At 45.8% G+C, this 18,344-nt stretch overlaps 1 protein-coding gene across 7 annotated transcripts in view; it reads right to left on the bottom strand.

The window, feature by feature from the left end:
• The window catches only part of MORC2 (MORC family CW-type zinc finger 2), a 56,154-nt gene extending 47,382 nt beyond the window's left edge, over nt 1-8,772 (bottom strand). The window contains exons 1-3 of one of the 7 annotated variants that reach the window (XR_006015384.1): nt 8,517-8,770; nt 2,299-2,352; nt 801-835 (exon numbers count right to left, since the gene is read on the bottom strand). Coding sequence is in view for 3 of the 7 variants with exons in the window: in XM_042024267.1 (XP_041880201.1) it covers nt 801-835; nt 2,299-2,352; nt 8,517-8,602 (175 nt within the window). In the remaining 4 variants the exon portion in view is untranslated. The other 6 variants (XM_042024267.1, XM_042024237.1, XM_042024223.1 and 3 more) reach the window with 6 other exon arrangements.
• Nucleotides 8,773-18,344: the final 9,572 nt, after the last annotated feature.

Genomic DNA, 18,344 nt, shown 5'->3' with positions numbered 1-18,344 from the left:
TGTATGTAAGCATGTGCTACAAAACTGTATTACAATACAGTGAAGTTTTTAAGCATCCAGTACAAACAGCAACTCACTTCACCTGACCCCAGGTGAAGGCTGACTTAATTGCTTCCCCAAGGTACTTGTAAAAGTACTCCTTTTTGAAAGACAACAGGCACTATGGCACAGAAGAAATGGTAAAACAATAGAATTATTCATATTGGAAAAGACCCTTAAGATCATCAAGTCCTACCACAAACCTAACACAGCTGAGTTCACTAAACCATGTCCCTAAACACCAGATCAACACATCTTTTAAATATGGGTAGATAATGACTCCCCCAGTGCCCTGTGCAGCCTGTTCCAGTGTCTGACTACACTTTCAGTGAAGAAATTTTCCCTAATATCCGATCTAAACTTCTCCTGGCACAACTTGAGGTTGTTTTCTCTTGTTCCTGTCACTCGTTACTGGGGAGAAGAGCTCAACCCCCACCTGGCTGCACCCTCGTGTCATGGAGTTGTAGGAGCAAGAAGGCAAGAAGGAGCCTTCTTTTCTCCAGGCTGAGCCCCCCAGTTCCCTCAGCCACTTCTCATCAGACTTGTGCTTCAGCCCCTTCTTCAGCTCCCTTGCCCTTCTCTGGACACAGTCCAGCCCCTTAATGTCTTTCTTGTCTGGAGGGGCCCAGTATTGACCCCAGGATTTGGTATAAGCACCCTCATTCCTATTCTGTCAAGGACAACACACATTTTGCAACCTAAATCCAAATTAACTACTGACTTAATTGCTGACATGCAAGGAAGCAGCAGGAGTGACTTACCAGTATAAATGTCTATTCTCGTGGCATCTGCATCTCTACAAAGAAATAAAAACACAGCTGTTATTCAAATGTTAAATAGAAATGAAGCTAAAAATCTAGGCACATACAATCATTTCAAAAATAACTGGCTGCACAGATCAAAGTACACAGAGGCTCCACAGTCATCATTGACAGAAAACATTGTCTACTTTTTGTTTATTTGAACCTAAACTCCAGCGTAAGACATTGCTGGCACACAAACAGATCTGGTGACAGGAAGTATCACTGGCATTCTAACAAAAGTCATTCTAGCACTGAGAATCAAATGAGTACACGCTTCTGAGCTCCCTCCTATACGAAACAAACAACGCCTATAGTTTTTCTGTCAAGCTGCCTGCAAAAGGTTTAGTAACTCCACATAAAGCTCCATCCCAATACATTCACAGTTGTTACAGGAAACTGTCATTACAAGATCACTGAAGCGAAGCCCTTCACACACTGCATCCTTCTCTGTATTTGAAAGTACAGTATGTATGGCACTACTGCCCTGTTCTCAAACCAACCTTGGTTTGCTGATTAGAGGTGTGGAGCTGTAGTGCTACAACAAAACCCCACTCGACAAATGCCACAGCCACTTTGCTCCAGTTTTGTACCTCCAGCCCAGCCCAGCTACCTTCTTCCCAGAAGACAACCTCTCTACAGCCAGAGGGGAACCAAGAGGTGAAGGGAAAACCACCCCAAAGACCCTACTTTTTATTACCTTGTAGCTACAGTGAACACAGCACCAGCTCATGCGCGCACACATACACACACACAGCTGATTTCCCAAACAGAAGCTTTCCTGTTCAAAAATGCCCCAGTTTCAGCTCCTTACATCACAAACTGTGACAAACCATATTTAGAGAAAACAATCCCAAAATATTTCTATAATGCTTCATGACAGTACTTCCTGCAGCTCAAGAGAAAAACACGCAAGGCTTGGGAGGCTGCTATAGCATGGATTCCCCACACACATGTGAGATGGGTGGCCCAACACCTGCAATTTCCAAAGACCATGCCTCCTCAAGTGTCAAAATTCCTTTAGCTGCTCTTGCTGTATTTTTCAGGATCCCACTTCTGATTTGATTTACATAGTCATGTTTGATACTATGATTACTTAGATATCAGAAGAGTCACAGCTTCTGTAATATTTATTTTACCAATTTCTTTACACAAAAAGGCAGACTGGTTTTTTCTTTAAATCTATCTTGTATCTTCTATCAATTTCCTTTCCAATATGAGTTGTTTCGGGATTCATTCAAACCTGTCTTTCCAGGAATAATTATTTTTTTTAGGGGTTTGATGTGGCAGTGTAAGAGGAGCAAGTGAAATATTCATACTAAATTGCAGCAATGTCTTCTATTTTGTATTTCTTGTAAAGTCTACTAGAAGTGAAAATTGCTTAAGATCAACTAAATACATAGGGGAATAAAATCTTAACCTAAGTTACCTTGGGAATTAAGCGGTCTCAGGTACATACCTGGCATTATCTACAAGTTCAGCAAGGGCACCAAACAAGAACTCATGGGTAGTTCTGCAACGAAACACAGAAATCAGCAGGGTTACACCAACACTTTAAAAAAGAGAGACCTTTAAATAAATGAGAATCTCAACTATATTTTAAACAAATCCAGTCAAATGGGTACAACACTACGGTCTGGCTGACAGCAGACTAGGAACAAGTGATTTACTGTCTGCCAGAGGTAGCCATGTAGCAGCCAATCTGCCCCAAACTGCAGCTCACTATTGTCTAAAACATATTGCAAGTACTCAAAAACGATAGAGAACATGATGATCCAATGAACCGGCCTATGACTCAGTCAACAGTTCATGGAAGTCCTTATTCACCACACTGACAGGCCTTTTCATGGCAACTAAATTCTGCCTATAAGTAAATATGGCCACGTGAGGATTATCATAGAATCACAGAACAGTTTGAATTGGAAGGGACCTTAAAGCCCATCTCATTCCAATTCCCCTGCCATGGGTAGGGACACCTTGCTCCAAGCCCTGTCCAACCTGGCCTTGAACACTTCTGCGGATGTGGTAGCCACAGGTGCTCTGTGCAACAAGACATGGACAACATTACGAACAAGGCTGTCTCCCCCATGCACACAGTCTCATTGCAGAAGTTATTTGTGACAGAAAAAAGCTTTTAGATCCTGGCTAACGTCTAGTAGGTGCAACTGCTACTAATCCAGAGAAAGAGTCTTCTGACACCACTGTACCACACCACCTTTCCAACTTAACACTAAAATCATGAACCCAGCTACCACTTCAGCACAATCTCAGGAGACATGTTTAGTTTCCAGCCCCTTAACTGCCATCTCTTATAAGCAGCTCCCATTTGGAAGCCATTAGTCATACCCCTCAACATTGAAAGAAGATATATGGTGAGAAAAACTTAAGAAGCTAATAAAAATCATTACAATACATTGTCTGTCAACATAAATGCCATATCTCCACTTCATGCCCAAGCTGGCATCCTAACTTCAAAATCTAACAATTACTTCAAACACAGATGAGCCACATCCACCATAACGTTAACAGCAAAGACGTGGAGAAACAGTTGCTGGGATTTGTTGCTCCTCTAGGTTGTTCAATGAGCAGACCAAGACCTCAGAAACTGGTTTTATGCACATGTTCCAGTTTGCACAAAACCCTCACATACAGCCTGTTCTCACCACTACACAAAAAGGGCAACAGGTGACCAAAGAGAAGATATTTAGTCATATTTTCAGCCTTTCAAGAACAGACACATAGGTACTTCCCACACATACAATATATAGCTGTCCACACTGCTAATAACCACAAAATAAGCTTTCATATCCATCTTCAGGAAGATCACATTGAACCCCTCAAGCTCCAGTCAGAGGAAAACACATCGGCCTTCAAAGTTATCACTGAAACCATGGGAACAGAGATTTGCATATCTCCACTCTCCCACAGACAAGACCAATGGGAACGGTGTTTGGAAGACTACCTACCTAATAGAAAGCTTCCATAGAAACACAATCTTGGTGTTCCTTCCTTTGAGCAGGATTTCCTGCTGTCCTGGTTTCAGCAGGAATAGAGTTAATTTTCTTCTCAGTAGGTGTTACAGTGTTGCATTTTAGATTTAGTGTGAGAATAACGTTAATAACACACCAAAGTCTGGTGCCAAGCTATGCATACCCTAAGTCAAGGACTTTTCAGTGTCCTACGCTAGTCAGCTATACAAGAAGCTGGAGGGGAGCATGGGCAGGGCAGCTGACCCAAATCAGCCAGAGGAATATTCTGTATCACAGAATGTCCTGCTCAGTCTATAAGCAAGGGAAGCTGGCCAGGAGGGGCCAATCACTGCTGGGGGAGATGCTGGGCCTGGGTCAGTGGGTGCTGAGCAATTCTATTGAGCATCACCTGACATTCGGGGTTTATGCCTCTCTCTCTCTTTTTCCTATTATTACCGTATCTTTCTTTACTCCAGTTTTTGAACTGTTCTTATCTCAGCCCATGGATTTTAGCCTTGTATGATCCACCTCCCCATCCCACTAGGAAGGTGAGTGAGCAGATACATAGGATGATTACAGATTTCAAGTGTTCTCTTGAGTTTACAAGTGTCTATTCAGCTCCACAGGTCAACATCACAGAAGTTTATTTAGGAAATGACCTTATTGTAAGCAAATGGATGCTTTAGCACTAGTAGCTACACTTCATGAGCAGCTTTTACTCCACAATTTTAGGAATACTTCAAAGTCAGAAAAGGTGCAAATAAGATACAAAGAAGGATTTCCAAAGAAAGATGCTGGAACAAAACAACTGATAACACAGCTACAGATAGTAAGACAAAACATCTCCACATAGCCCAGCACTGTACTGATCTTGACCATCTCCCAAAACTGCAACCAGTTGTGCTGACACAAGCAAAGGGAAACCTTGCTACAAGCCAATGAAATTCACTCCAGCTATTTATCGCTAACATAAACGAATATACACTAAAAGGTCTTATTTTCAGTTTATGAATTTGAACACACTTGTCAACACCTAACTAAAGTCACATGAAGTGCTTTGGCCTGATTCAATCAGCTAATCTTAAATAAACCCCATGGTCTTGCCTTACAGTCAAAAGTGCCTGAAATACTTCACATCCATCATGATGAACTAGTGACAATTTCTTACACCTCCCCAAAAAAGTTTGAGATTATTATACTCGCAACATAACTTAAAAAAAAAAGAGACAAGATGTTGGCAAAATGAAGTCTATCAGAGTTTGCAAGTAACCTGCAAACACATGAGTATATTTTAGATAGGCATCATCAGAGGCAAAAACCTGCATCAGAGTATTCAAAATACAACTATTACTGCCATACAATGGGTGAAACAACATATAGAAAGGAGGAAAGTATTATCAAAATCCATAGTCTCAACAACAGCTCATCTTGGTAGACACAGACTAGCTTGGACCATCCCGCAGTGTGTAACTTCCATCTGAGCCAGCTCTACACAGAACTGCAGGCTTGACAAGGAATAGAACAAGGGAGTCCAATGCCGACAATTTATTGAAACATAAGTTACAAAAGGTCAAGTTAGATGGCTCTAAAACATGACCAACTTCAAACACCTCTACAAAGAATCGTGGAGTAACATCCCAAGGGAAGAAAAGCTTGTTTTGTGAGCCGTTCCTACAGGAACCTCCTGCTTGAACCTAGTTGGACTCCAGACCCTGCAGACAAGTACCTAATTACTAATAAGAGACTTAAGAATTCATTTTGTTCAGAAGGAGGGCACACCTGGGAAAATGTTTTATTTTGGCACATGCAACAGGAACAACAGCCATTCTCTAAGTAATGCACTCTGTTTCAGGCCAAAACAGAAAAAAAAAGCACAAGAAGAAGAGGGAATTTGGGGGAATGGGGAGATACTGTTGGTCTGTTATGACTAGTTTTCCTCAAGTCTATCATTTAGTCATCTTGAAGTCTATTTGAGTGACCTTCTTCCACTCCAACTGTATTCACCAGGACAATTCTAGTTACACAACAACACTCAAGTTACAAGCTAAAGGCTACCTACGGCTAGAAGACAATTTCAGGTCCCCTACTTTTAACAAACTCCTTCAATTTTTAATTATAAATATTCAAAATATGCAAATACAAATTGGCTGGTTGCTGTTATGCTTTTGGCATCATCTCAATGAATAACTTTAGAAGTATCTTAACATAGCAGCATTTAATTGTTAAAGAAAATCAATGAGAAGGCAAGCAGGTGACCCTGAAAAGTCATAAAACAATGCATATGTAATTTTCATGTGCTTATGCACACTGATTTTCATTCTCAGGATCTAAAAGAACTTTAACATAGAAACATAAGGGTGGAAAACAGACCTTTAAAGATCATCTAGTCCAACCTCCAGCCATGGGCAGGGACACCTTCCACTAGACCAGGTAGCTCCAAGCCCCATCCAACCTGGCCTTGGACACTTTCAGGGATCCAGGGGCAGCCACAGTCTCTGGGCAACCTCTGCCAGGGCCTGCCCACCCTCACAGGGAAGAACGTCTTCCTTATATCTAGTCTGAATCTACATTCTTAGGTTAAAGCCATTACCCTCTGTCCTATCGCTACAGACCTTACTAAAACATATGTCTCCACTCAACTATTCATCAAGTAAAGCACTTGGAAAAGCACGGTGGTATTTTTATTTTTTAAAAAATATGGCAAACGAATCAATTCATATAGATGCTGGAGGGTCACCTCAACATGCCATCAGACATGCAAGCATTAAGCAACTATTGGAAAGATCTGCTGCAGGTCCTCAAGCTCAGGGACCTGATCAACCATCTCCTGTAAAGCACTTCAGACTGAGTGCTCTGAGGTAGACATATGGAAACTTTTCCTAAAGATGGTCTTAAAAAGGAAGGGGAAAAAAAAAAGGCATGGTTTTCTTCTGCACCCTAACGGCCAGATGGCTGATCTTTCACTGCAATTTAAAGAATTTCCACCTCCTTGAACATGAGAAGACCCTTAGCACTGAACTAGAACTTATCTGAGGAGGGATGGTCTTCCTCAGCATGAGAGAACAGTCCAAAAGACCAGTCTCCTCTATCAAAAGCCCTGTGCTGGCCTTGGGTTGATTTGGGGATTGGTTCTTTTTCTTTTTTGCTCATTTTTTTACTGGAGGAACAGGAGGGGATGTTTGTCATGGGTTAGTTTGGGGCTTTCTTTGCTTTTAAAATGACTTCCATTACTCCCATTGCCGTTCTTAGGGAAGCATTTGACTTATGCACTGATTCCCATTAACCTCAAAAGGCTCTTTGTTCATGATGGACAAGAAGCCCTAGCTTTGGCTTATCTAAGCATTAGCTTCCAGCTCTTCCCAACAATTCGGTAATGCAGGCATCACTGTAGACATGCAGCACACCACAAGCAGACCAGCAGCATAAGCACAGTGGCAACATGAAGCAGCTTTAATATACTTGAGGGCAGCAGCAACAACTCAAGTCTTTTCTACAGCACAGGCTTTATCTTCTTACGAAGATGGACAGTTCTGGAGCTTTGCAGACAAACACAATCTGCTGACAGAGCACTGCCATCATCTGCACGGTCTTCTAATCCATAAAAAAGATTGTCTTCCGGAGCTGGACATGAGAATTTCAGAAATCAACACCTCCACCACAACATGACTCAGTATTGTCAATCTTCAGCCAAGCTAGACAGCAGATGCAAATGTGACATGGAGCCATTACTAGGTTTACCCCCTATTCAAAGCCCACTACTTTCCTAATTCTGAAAATAAATGGATCGTAATGCTCTTGGAATATGTGAGATTAGTCTTAGCTGCTCTTGCAGATGTCTCTTATTATCAACAGAGCCAGACAAAAATACTTTGAAACCAAGTTGCCCGTGATTCTGTGCCATCTTTAGACTGCTACAGACCACTGTGATCCTTCACACGTTGAAAAGGGAAACAAAAAGATAAACCTGCACTTTATTTGTTCTTCTATTGACGGATAACAGTAAGTCAACTCTTCCACAGAACATCAGCAGACAATCTTACAACGGTGACCAGCTGATCAAAATGAAGCAATGCCAAGTGGTTTCCACAGTGTTCTTCCAGTTCAGGTAGAATAAGCTCTTTCATCTCCTCTACACATGGCATTACAAGGCTTAGGAGCAGCAGGCAGGTCTTGATAGGTGCCTGATCCTGCTAAGCACTGCTTCCTGATGGTGCTTCTCATTTTCTAGACAAGTGCTCAGAAGAAACTCATTTTAAATAATGGCTTTGCCTCGTCTCAAGAGGTGTTATTTTGAGGGATTCACTGACGACATACAAAAATCTGACTGGAAGAAAAGTATCATAATCCTGTTGAAAATAAACCTGGAAAATACTCAGTCACACACAAAGCCAGTTGCTGCAGAGGGATGGTGGCCGTCATGGCAGTGCACACACTGCTCCGCGGAAGTGCGGCCATGGAGGTCTAGTTGCCCAAGGGGCATCCCCGTTCCTCCTGGAGCCTCTTGTCCCCATGCACCAGCTCTCCGTGACCCGCGGATCCGCCCACGGTACAATAGCCGGGCCTGGAGGGACCACGAGGCGACCGGGCCGGGGGCAGGGGTCCGCCCAGCCCCACCGGCCCGCGTGGCTTCAGCCAGGCCCACCGCACTGAGCCAGGGCCCTGAGCAGGCCGGGTGCCGCGGGTCCGCCCCACCCCAGCCGGTACTCACGAGTTGGTGTGCAGGTACTCGAAGGTAAGCTGGGCCCGGTTCAGGCTGCTGTAATTGCCCAGGGACATGGCGGCAGTAGCCGCCATCGGGCCCAGGCCCGGGCCCCTGCCGCATGCACCGGCGGCCGCGCGCGCCTCGAGCCCTCCCCGCCCCCTGCCGGTCACGGCCCCCGCCGGTTGAACAGTCGGCGCTGCACTGCACTTCGTTATGCCGCGCCGCGCCCCGCCGGTGCGGTGCGGTGCGGTGCGGTGCGGTGCGGTGCGGTGCGGTGCGGTGCCGTGCCGTGCCGTGCCGTGCCGTGCCGTGCCGTGCCGTGCCGTGCCGTGCCGCCCGGGCCCAGGCCGGCCCAGGCCCGCTTTGTCTCCGCCGCGCTAGGACCGCACCCAGCGCCGCAACTGCCCCCGTGGGGGCGGGGCCACGCGGCCGCCGCCCATTGGTCAAAAAGAGGCACGTGATGAAAGTGCCCCGGCGCGGCCAATGTAGGCTCTGCGCCGCCGCGTGACGGGCGCGCGCGGCCGGGAGGGAACGGTGGAGGAGGGTGAGTGCGGTGTGCGCGGCTGTTCCGGGACCCCTCGCGGGACCCCCTTTTTTCCCCAGTCTCCGCCCCGGCGGCAACCGAACGCCTCAGTGCCGCGGGAGCGGCCGCCGCTGCCTCCTAGGGCGGGCTTGCGGGTGTGGTAGGGCCGGGGTGCGCGATGAGGCCGCCCGGCAGCGGGAGCCCCGTCCGGCCCTGCCGGAGCGGGGGGGGCCCGATCGCCGCGGTGCCGGCGGCGTGCGTGGGGGGCACCAGCTGGCGGTAACTGCCGGGTGCCACGTTGGAGCGGGTGAGGCCTACCGGTCCTGAACGTCGGGAGCGGCTCCGGGACGCAGCTGGATGGAAGGATCCCGCCGCTGAACTCTTACGGAGGCTCCGCGCGGATTTCGGAGGGTGCCGGTCCTGCGGCGCTGATGAAGGCTCTGGGAAGTCACCGAGGAGAAGCTCCTGAACGTGCCCGCACTCACCAAAAAACATTAATGTAAAGGGCATATAAAATCATAAATACTCTTGCTTCAATTCTGTGCCTTTGGCTCATCTTGAAATGTGAAGGGATTGAGCTCAGGGGTTGTCCTACCTGTGTCCTGCACACACCATGGCCCCCTAAATGCGGCATGAATGCGGGAACCTTGAAGGCCAGGAATACTTGTCTGAGCACCTGAGTTGTCCACTGGAAAAGCACCCCCAATCGTACTTCTGAAATGGACACTGAAACAGCATGGCTGTGTCTGCTGTGTCTCGGTTAATAGGAATCTGAACTAAATATCCAAAATCTGAAGGAATTCAATCTATGCAGAAACTGATGTGGCATATTTGTTCTTGAAGAATGTCCAGCAAGAATGGAACGTGTAAGATTGCAGATTTAAAAAGGGTAGACATTATTTGATACTTTATTTATAGGGCACCACAGGGAAAAGGTAAAGTTTCGCTAAAAAAAAAGAAGTACTTCAATTTTATCTGATAATTTTCCAACAATAAAATCTAATTCATCAGAAAAAAAAAAAAAAGGCTATGGGAGTTGGTATTATTCAATACCAATGGAGAAGCATCCAGGGTGACCTTACTGCAGCCTTTCAGTACCTGAAGGGGCTCCAAGGGAGCTGGAGAGGGACTTTGGACAAGGGGTAATGGCTTCGCACTGCCAGAGGGCAGGGCTAATGGAATACTGAGCTTTCCTGTGAGAGTGGGGAGGCCCTGGCACAGGGTGCTCAGAGAAGCTGTGGCTGCTCCATCCCTCAAAGTGTGGAAAGCTAGGTTGGATGGGGCTTTTGAAGCAAGAAGGAGCCTTCTTTTCTCCAGGCTGAGCCCCCCAGTTCCCACACTGGCATAGTGGAAGGTGTCCATGTCCTGCCTGTGGCAGAGGGTATGACAAGACAAGTTTTAAGATCCTTTCCAATCCAAACCATTCCATCATTCTGTGATTCTATGATATCCAAGCTATGTGGTGAAAACTTAAATCTGTTACTCATGATTGGTAAATGGCTAAAACCTGAGTTTCATATTTGAGTTGTTTGACCCCCATTCCCAGTGGTGTGTGAGCCTGAGTTAGCAAGTCTGCAGCTTTGGCCTAAGAACTTCACTTCCCAGAACAGCATTTAACTCTGTTTACCCTCAGTTTGGCCTGTTCAGGCCAGCAAGTTGTATCATTCCTCCTGGCAAGGATTTCTCTGTGTGTTCTTGTGAAGGCATCAAAAAATGACTGTGCCTGTGTTTGCAGTGGCTCTTTTAGACTTTATCTCTGAAAAGCTGTGCACAGCAGGACATCAAACTGCATGAAAGAATTAGGAAAATTACTGTCGAGAACTGTGTTTAGGTGTATTATGTTTATGACATGCAATGAGTCTATTAAAGATTGTAGCATCATCTGTTGTGCTCAGCTTTTGTTTTGTCACATTGTAGTCAATATCAACAGCAGATGTTCAAAAAGCAATATAAATCCTATCAGCGAAAGGGCAAGGTAATTACCCAAATATGTGTTCCTGAGGAACATGAACCTGAACTTAGGCATCATATCAGCCTTGTCCTCTTAGGTAATCTGAGTGTCTCTGTACCTACCAGGAACTTTGCCTCATCATCTTACTTTCAGGGAGGAACCAATGTTTCTTTCCTGATGTTGGAGAGGTTGACAACATCATCTGAGTATTGCAGTGCTCTGGACAGAGCAGTTGAACACCTTCCTGCTGCTCCTATGGGATCTGACCTGTTCTGAGGATGAGCTGGCTAGATGCCAGTCCTTTCTATCTGGCTCTTGGTAGAAGACCAGTACATTGCACTTCCATTTCATTTGGTCAGCCCAGGCAGGAAATTGCTCATTATCATCTTGCCATTTGGTGGTGGTCGATTCCACATCTTTTTAATTTTCTTTGACAAAAGTGAAGTGAGAATTTAATTCTTACACACTTGCCATAGCTGTTCTGCAGTAGGTTTCAGACGTGTTCCAGACTTCTGCTCTTTGGTCTCTCTTGCCCAAGTCTTGAAAGATTTATACATTCGTTTACTGGCTCTCTGAGCTGCCAGACATTGGCCCAAGGTGTAATGAAATGGATTCACCTTTTGCAAAGCAGCATTTGGATTACATCACGCTCTGCCTTGGCCACAGCAGAGCTATGCTTTGATGAGGACCTCTCCGTCCATGGATGGAGACATAGTAGGCTTGTTTGGCCTGTGTACCACTGCTGCAAACTGCTGATTTTCTCAGTACTTTAGAGATGAAAGTCTTCCCACTGGAAATTCACATTTATCCTCTTCTGGGGCAGCTGTTTTTTCTTGGAAACTCTCTCCCCAAACTTTGTTTAAATAGTTCTAGATCTTTCAGTTATAGTGGTTATGACAGGCAACCTCCCTTTTTTTTTCTGCTGCTACCAGCACCATTTCCCTGAGTTTCTGTTCAGTCCCAGGGTCTCTGCATCTTACAGTAACAGGCAAAACAAGTCTGGCTGCTCAGGTGTCACAGGCAGTACGCCCTCATTTTTGAAGTCTCCAGTGCAGCAGTGGAAGGCAGCAGTTTGCTCTGGTGCACATAACGTTCCTGATAAATGACCTGTGGGTTGGTGGTTTGTCCAGCCTATATGTGTGGAGCTTGGGGCAAACTGTACTGCTCATCTTTAAGGCTGAGTTTCTTACTCTGAAATAATCCCCACATGCCCTTGTAAAACTAGTCCTTTGATTCCACACTTCAAAATCTATGTTTTTAGGCTGTGGTGTGAGTTCTCATGTGGTCCCGTGTGGTGCTTGCTGGGTCCTTACTCTGGTGTAGCATTTTGTTAAGCCTCTTTCCACTGGAATCCAGGCCATAGCCTGAGGTCACTGAAGAGTTTATTTATGTGGCCATTGTTCTGCAAGTTGAAGGTAACCTCTTCTACACCTGTGTGGGTCTTGAGTCAACAATTTTTCTTCTTCTCTGCTATTTTTTAAGAAGCTAGACTTCCAAGCCAGTACTTAATGCATGAGTCATCATAGTGGTAAGTATTAGATTCTGCTCCAGACAAGTGCCATGAGTGCAGCAAAGTGTCTTTTCCAGATGCCTGTGAGGTCTCCCAAGTTAACTGTTTGTAGTTTTATTCTGTGTCTATGTACATGAAGAAATGTAAACCTTTGCATTGTAGAAACGAGGTTTTCAGTGTCAGAGTGAAATAAGCAGGCAGTGAAAAATAAATCTGAGACATGACCAGTAATCCTCAGGGGTTTACTGGTCTTTCCTTTATCCTTCATTTTTATGGAAGGAAAAAATGGCATTGCCTTTGGATGCAAGGTCCTCTATGTCATGACAGAAGCTGCTGAAGTTCTAGATCAGTGCTGTTCTACTGAGTGTTCACCTTGGTACTTCTCCTAAGAAGGTTGGGTGCAGTTGCAAGCCCCAGTAACCAAACTGGCATGGATCTCTTTTCCATTGCCCTGAGTTTGTAGAAATAATTTCAAAGCAGCTTCCTTTAATGGGCTTGAAATCATGTTGCCTCACAGCTTTTTGGTTCATTCTTTTGTGTCATGCAATATGCTGCCTCTCCTGTGTGATGAGTTCTCATTGTCTCCCTGTACACAATGAGAACTTCTGCCATGAAATATGCTGCTGCCTCCAAACAATGTGGGGTGTTCTCCTTTAGACAGAGCATGCCAGTCTCACTCACAGAGAAGGGCTGTGTCAAAAAGCATCAAAGCATTCCACCTTTTCTTGGGTGTGAGTTGCATCTCCATGTCGATTCAATACAATGCAAGAACACAACCCTGAAGTCAAGAATTTAGAAGGAAGTGTTTTCCTCCTGGCTTCTCCTAGTAAGGAGTTATTCCCTGTATGACCTGGGGCAGCCCTGTTTCTTGTGTTCATAGCCATGTCTGCCCAGCCTCTCTATCATTTGCATCAAGTAGCAGAGCAATTTGCTGACTAAATGCAAGTGTTGTGAAGTTGGACCTCTCTTAACGGAAGTGTCTTTTTCTCTTGTGTTGGGAGGCCTAAATCCTGTGGTTCTTTTCTGGAGCAGTAGTTTTATGAAGAGTCTGTGTGTCAGTCCTTACAAGACATGCAGAGCAAGATGTTCAAAGATGCCTAAACGTGTGGAAGGTACTAGCATAATGGTTCAGAGACGTTTTCTGTAGTGCCAAGTGTCAGCCTCTTGATGCTTTGTTTTCAGGGAAAGTCACATCATGGATTTAAATTCCTTATTTCAGTCTAAGTACCATTCTCAGTGAGACACTGGTTGTCAGAAATTACTTTGTAAATGAGTTTGCAGAAGAGTGGAAAGGGTAAGATTAGGTGAGAGCAGGGAGACATCTTTGAGTGAATTGTAAGCGGAATGGTGAACAGGGAGGATCCTCCACTGCCACTCAGGCTCCCACTGTCCTGAGCCCGGGTTTGATTAATGAACTAACAACATGAAAAAAATGTCACAGCTGTTACAGCATTATGTCACCACCTCAGGCCTACCGCAGAAAACGCTCAGTCCCTTGCCAGGAAAGACAGGCAGAAGAGCCTATGAGAAGATGGTAGAAAAGGAGTGATGGTATTATCTTACAAGAATTTTCATCACTAACTTGAAAGAGTTATGGATGGCGTGAACTCATTGTCAGAAATTGATAGTTTGGTCTAGGTTGGATGGTTTTCCACATGGATGCTGAAAAGGACCCATGCCCAGAGGCTTTCTGCTCTGAACTGTAACTATGATGTTTTTAGTAGCTTCAACCAATGTAAGGTGTGCAGGCTTCTTAACAAGGTGACTAACTAGTACAATTCTTTTCATGAATAAATAGTTTTCCTTGTCTCATTATTTGAAATATGTGGACGGTGTTACTTGTGAGTTTGGTCCAATTCAAAGTGTCTGTTTAACCCAGCCTGATGAATGTATGCCTGACAAGGGCGGTTCAGGTAATTTCAGTCTGGCAACTTGAAAGCAACCAAAAACATACTCTTGTAGTGAAAAGCTTATGGAAATCTCTTGGCTGCCTCATGGAGGCAGCATCCAAGTAGATGGAGCTGTGCTACCAATGAAGAGATGAACAGCTATATCACCACATCTGGCACAGAAAACACTTGGGGAGTGTTACGGAGAGAGTGGGGCTGTGCCAGTCATTCCCATCAAAGCATCTCTCAGTGGTGACTAGATAACTGCTCCCCTAGCATGTGCTGGGAATGCCACCACGGGTCAAACGTCTTTTGTCATCTCCTGAAGGCATTCATCTCCCCTAGCTTTAGCCCTAGACAAGTGCAAGGTGCACCAGAACCCTGGGCTGCCCTTCTGCCTTATAAGAAGCTGATATCAACATGAAGGCCTGACTGCCTTGGTGGGAGAGAATGAGGGGAACTTCACAGATGTGTAATATCTTCCCTGGAATGTCATGGTTTGCAGGAAGCTGGTCAGTCTGGCAGTCAAGAGATGGTGTGAGGAGCAAAAGTACTGTAGCAAAAAGCTGTCAGCACTCTGTCAGCATACAGCTTCAGAGACTGTCCCTAGACTGAGCTGGAACTATCAGGAAGCTGGGAAGTTCTTGGGAGGCCAAAAAAGAAGAATCTGTGAGGTAGTGTCATTTTTTCAGCAACTTCACCCTGAAGTTATTTCTTGTCACTCAGATTTTCCATCCAAATCTAGTTACTTTATTTAAGAGAAGTAGAGAAGTCTAAGAGAAACAAACTCCGGAAATGTTTTATCAGCGTAGTTGGATCATCTCGTGATGGTTTGACCAGTCCTCATCAATCCTGTAATCCCGTCCATTTGGAGGACGTGTGAAGATGTCATCATGCTTGTTCAATACATCCTGAGCCCCGCATCTTTGTCCTGCATCGGTGATCGGCATAATACATAATCTGCATAATATTTTTAAAAGACAAAGGACTTTGTTCTGTAAAAATGGTTTTGACTGTGTGCCTCTCCCAAACTCTTTCTCTAACCCTGCCCCACCTAACATAAGGAAGAGCAGAGTATCCATAGGCTCACAAGGAGTGTGGTGGTGGCTTGTTTCCTACTGGCATATGGGATAATGGGTATGTGAAAGCCAATGAAGAGAGATTCCAGCTTGTGTTGAAAGTAAGTTTTGGTGTTGCATCAGGTGGCAGTGGCTGAAATGTAGGAAAATACCAGCATTAATGGCAAAATTGCAAGGAGGTGTCTAGCTCTGGGCTGAGGTTGAATGGAGGGGTGACTGCCAGGCCAAAGAGGGGCCAGCCCTGTCCAGGGGCTGGGCAAAAAGCAAGAAACAGCCAGACAAAGGGGTGAGAGTGTCAGCAGTGCTGCCTGACTAGGATCACTCACCAAGGCTCCAATCACTGCAGAGGGGTGCAAAATCAGGAAAAAATTGAGCCTGAGAAAGAACTGGGTTAGATTGTTCATATTGCAGGGGGAAATGGGGGCAAAATAGAAGGCAAAGCATGTGGTTGGGGCTGTTCGGGGCCAGGGTGGTCATCAGCTCAGGAGCATGACACCAAATCTGCTAGGGCTGTGTGGGTGGGTTTGCCTTGCTTCTGAAGCCATGGCAGTGGGATGTGACTGCCAGCATCACTGAACAAGTCCCCTGACGTGGCAGCAGTGAGTGTGACTTAAATTAGCAGCTGAGTTCATCAGAATCTCAGAAAAGGCCATTTAAGGAACCTCATTCTTGTCCACATCCCTCTGCAGTCCTCCACACAGGACTGAAAGACAGAGGAAGGTCATAAACTGCCCTCCCACTTCCCAGGAAGAGCTGCCTGCAGGCCTTTCCCCAAGCTGCTGCTAGCAGGATCTTTTAAGTCAAGACAGCACATCTCACTCTCCAGCACACCCAACCATTCAGTTCAAACTGGGAGGTGACCCTTGCCAGGAGGGCTTTTACCATTTCCAGGCAGCAGGGACATGCTGTCAGTGCAACTCACTGCCACCAGAAGTCATCCCAACTCCAAACACTAAATGGGAAAGCTGCCTGAAAAATGAGGGAACACTTTTGCATCAGGAATTACTCAAGGCTTTGGTATATAGTGTTCTCAGATATTTATTTCAGTGTTCTTATAAATGTTCTATTTGAAGAAAAATACTGTAATTGGCCAATATTCCACAGAATCTAAATATTTTGCTCTAAGACAGTACTTTCTTCCGCCACCTCACAGAGATTTACTTCTTTGCTGATTATGTGGCTCAGGCTCTGGCCATGATGAGGGCTTCCCTCCATTCTGCCCTCTTTTTACATGTAGCTGAGGTCTTAATCCAGCCACTGTCATAGCAAGGGGGAGAAAAGAATTTGTCTTTAGTTAATCCTGGGAGAAGCTTTCCGTCTGACAGACTTTCCACTGAGAATGAGGAGTATGAAAGAACACATATGGGAAGAGGATGGGACAATTGTGCTAAGCATCAGCTGTGCAGGGAAGGGGGCACTTGCCAGGAATGGGGAGCCCTTGAAAGAGAAGCCACGGGATCTCAGAATTCATTGGACCCCCAGAGCTCACAGCATGGTGAAGAGCAGGCAGTGTGGGTCAAGTGCCACAACTGGAACTTGTCCCTGCCAGCTCCTCCCTGAGGTTCTCCAAAGCCTTTGCTTGTTGAGGGGTTTGCCTTCCCTCTAGATGGCAAAGGTATTGCCCAGTTTCATAGTGCTGAAGGGGTTTTAGGCACACTGCATGGTCCCTGCTGTGGAGAAACATCCTGTCCTGCACCCAGGGCTCTGCGGTGTTCACGGGTGTCTGCTGGATTCGTGGTCTCGAAATGTACCAGGCAGAGAGGAGTGTGAGACTGCACCTTGGCAGGACTGCCATCAGAGCACACAAGTGGTTGGCCATGCTCTCCTCTCTCCCAAGTTCATGGCAGAGCTGAGGTCAGGCTGCTGGGCTGTAGCTGTTGGAACAAGCAGGCACCACTTTCCAGGTATGCAGACAGGTGAAGCCCAACTTTCTTTTGGGATGCCAGTAACTGATAGGAACTGGGTGTCTCTTGAGCAAGTGCTTCCCTGAAACAAGGAGAAAGATGAGGGGACTGGAGGCCAAAGGATTCAAGGGTACAAGTAACAGCATGCAGCATGTTGGTGCAAGTTCTGCCCAGCACAGGGAAGCACATTCAGCTGGGAGCCCACCACCCCAGCCTGGTGTTGAGCTGTAGCTGATGAGTTTTGGACCAGCTGGAGGCTCCTGCTGCCACTGAGGCTGACCCACAACGCTAGGCATAGGATGTGGTTGTCAAGGGAACCTGGAGTAATGGTGTCTGTCACACAGGGTAGTTGGTGGGACAAGCTGTCTGCTCTTTTTGCTTTCAGCAGGAAGTTTGGCAGTTATAGTGTGTGTTCTGTGGTGTTTTCTCAGTGACCAGTCTGCAATACCTGCTGTGTTTCCATGGGGTGGTTTGAGAAGTCCACTGTAGGAGCATCTTAAGAATTGTGAGGAAGTTTTGTGACATCAGATGGAGACTTTGATCCATTTTATGGTCTCCATGTATGTTGATGATATCCTTCATTATTCTGCTGGTTCACTTTGCCATGTGTACCTGGGGCCAGGAAACATCTTAACAGGTGCTAGGAGAATAGAAGGAGCCTTGTAACAACCACCTGCTGATATGCAGGGTGTTAAAGGTGCGTGGCTGTTAAGAACAAAACATAAATGCTGTGAGGTGATTAGGAGAAGCTTTGCTTTGTGACAGCTGGTTTTTGTGTCTTGCATCACAGCTGCTGGAGTGGGGACAGGAATCAGGCACGGTTTGGGTGGCAGGCAGAGCAGCTTCTTGAGGGACCGAACAGAGTATAAGGGACGTCCAAATGCAGGCACAACTTGCAAGGAATGGCAGAATTTTTGTGAAAGGTTATTTTAAGATTTCTCTGTGTGCCATCATACCACTGAGGAGGAGAAGGAATGT

Source organism: Corvus kubaryi, unplaced genomic scaffold (genome assembly GCF_017639235.1).
Source record: "Corvus kubaryi isolate FWS band 111438036 unplaced genomic scaffold, C.kubaryi_AGA036_p1.0 127, whole genome shotgun sequence".
NCBI classification, from domain to species: Eukaryota; Metazoa; Chordata; class Aves; order Passeriformes; family Corvidae; genus Corvus; species Corvus kubaryi.
This window is presented reverse-complemented; position numbering and strand designations above follow the sequence as displayed.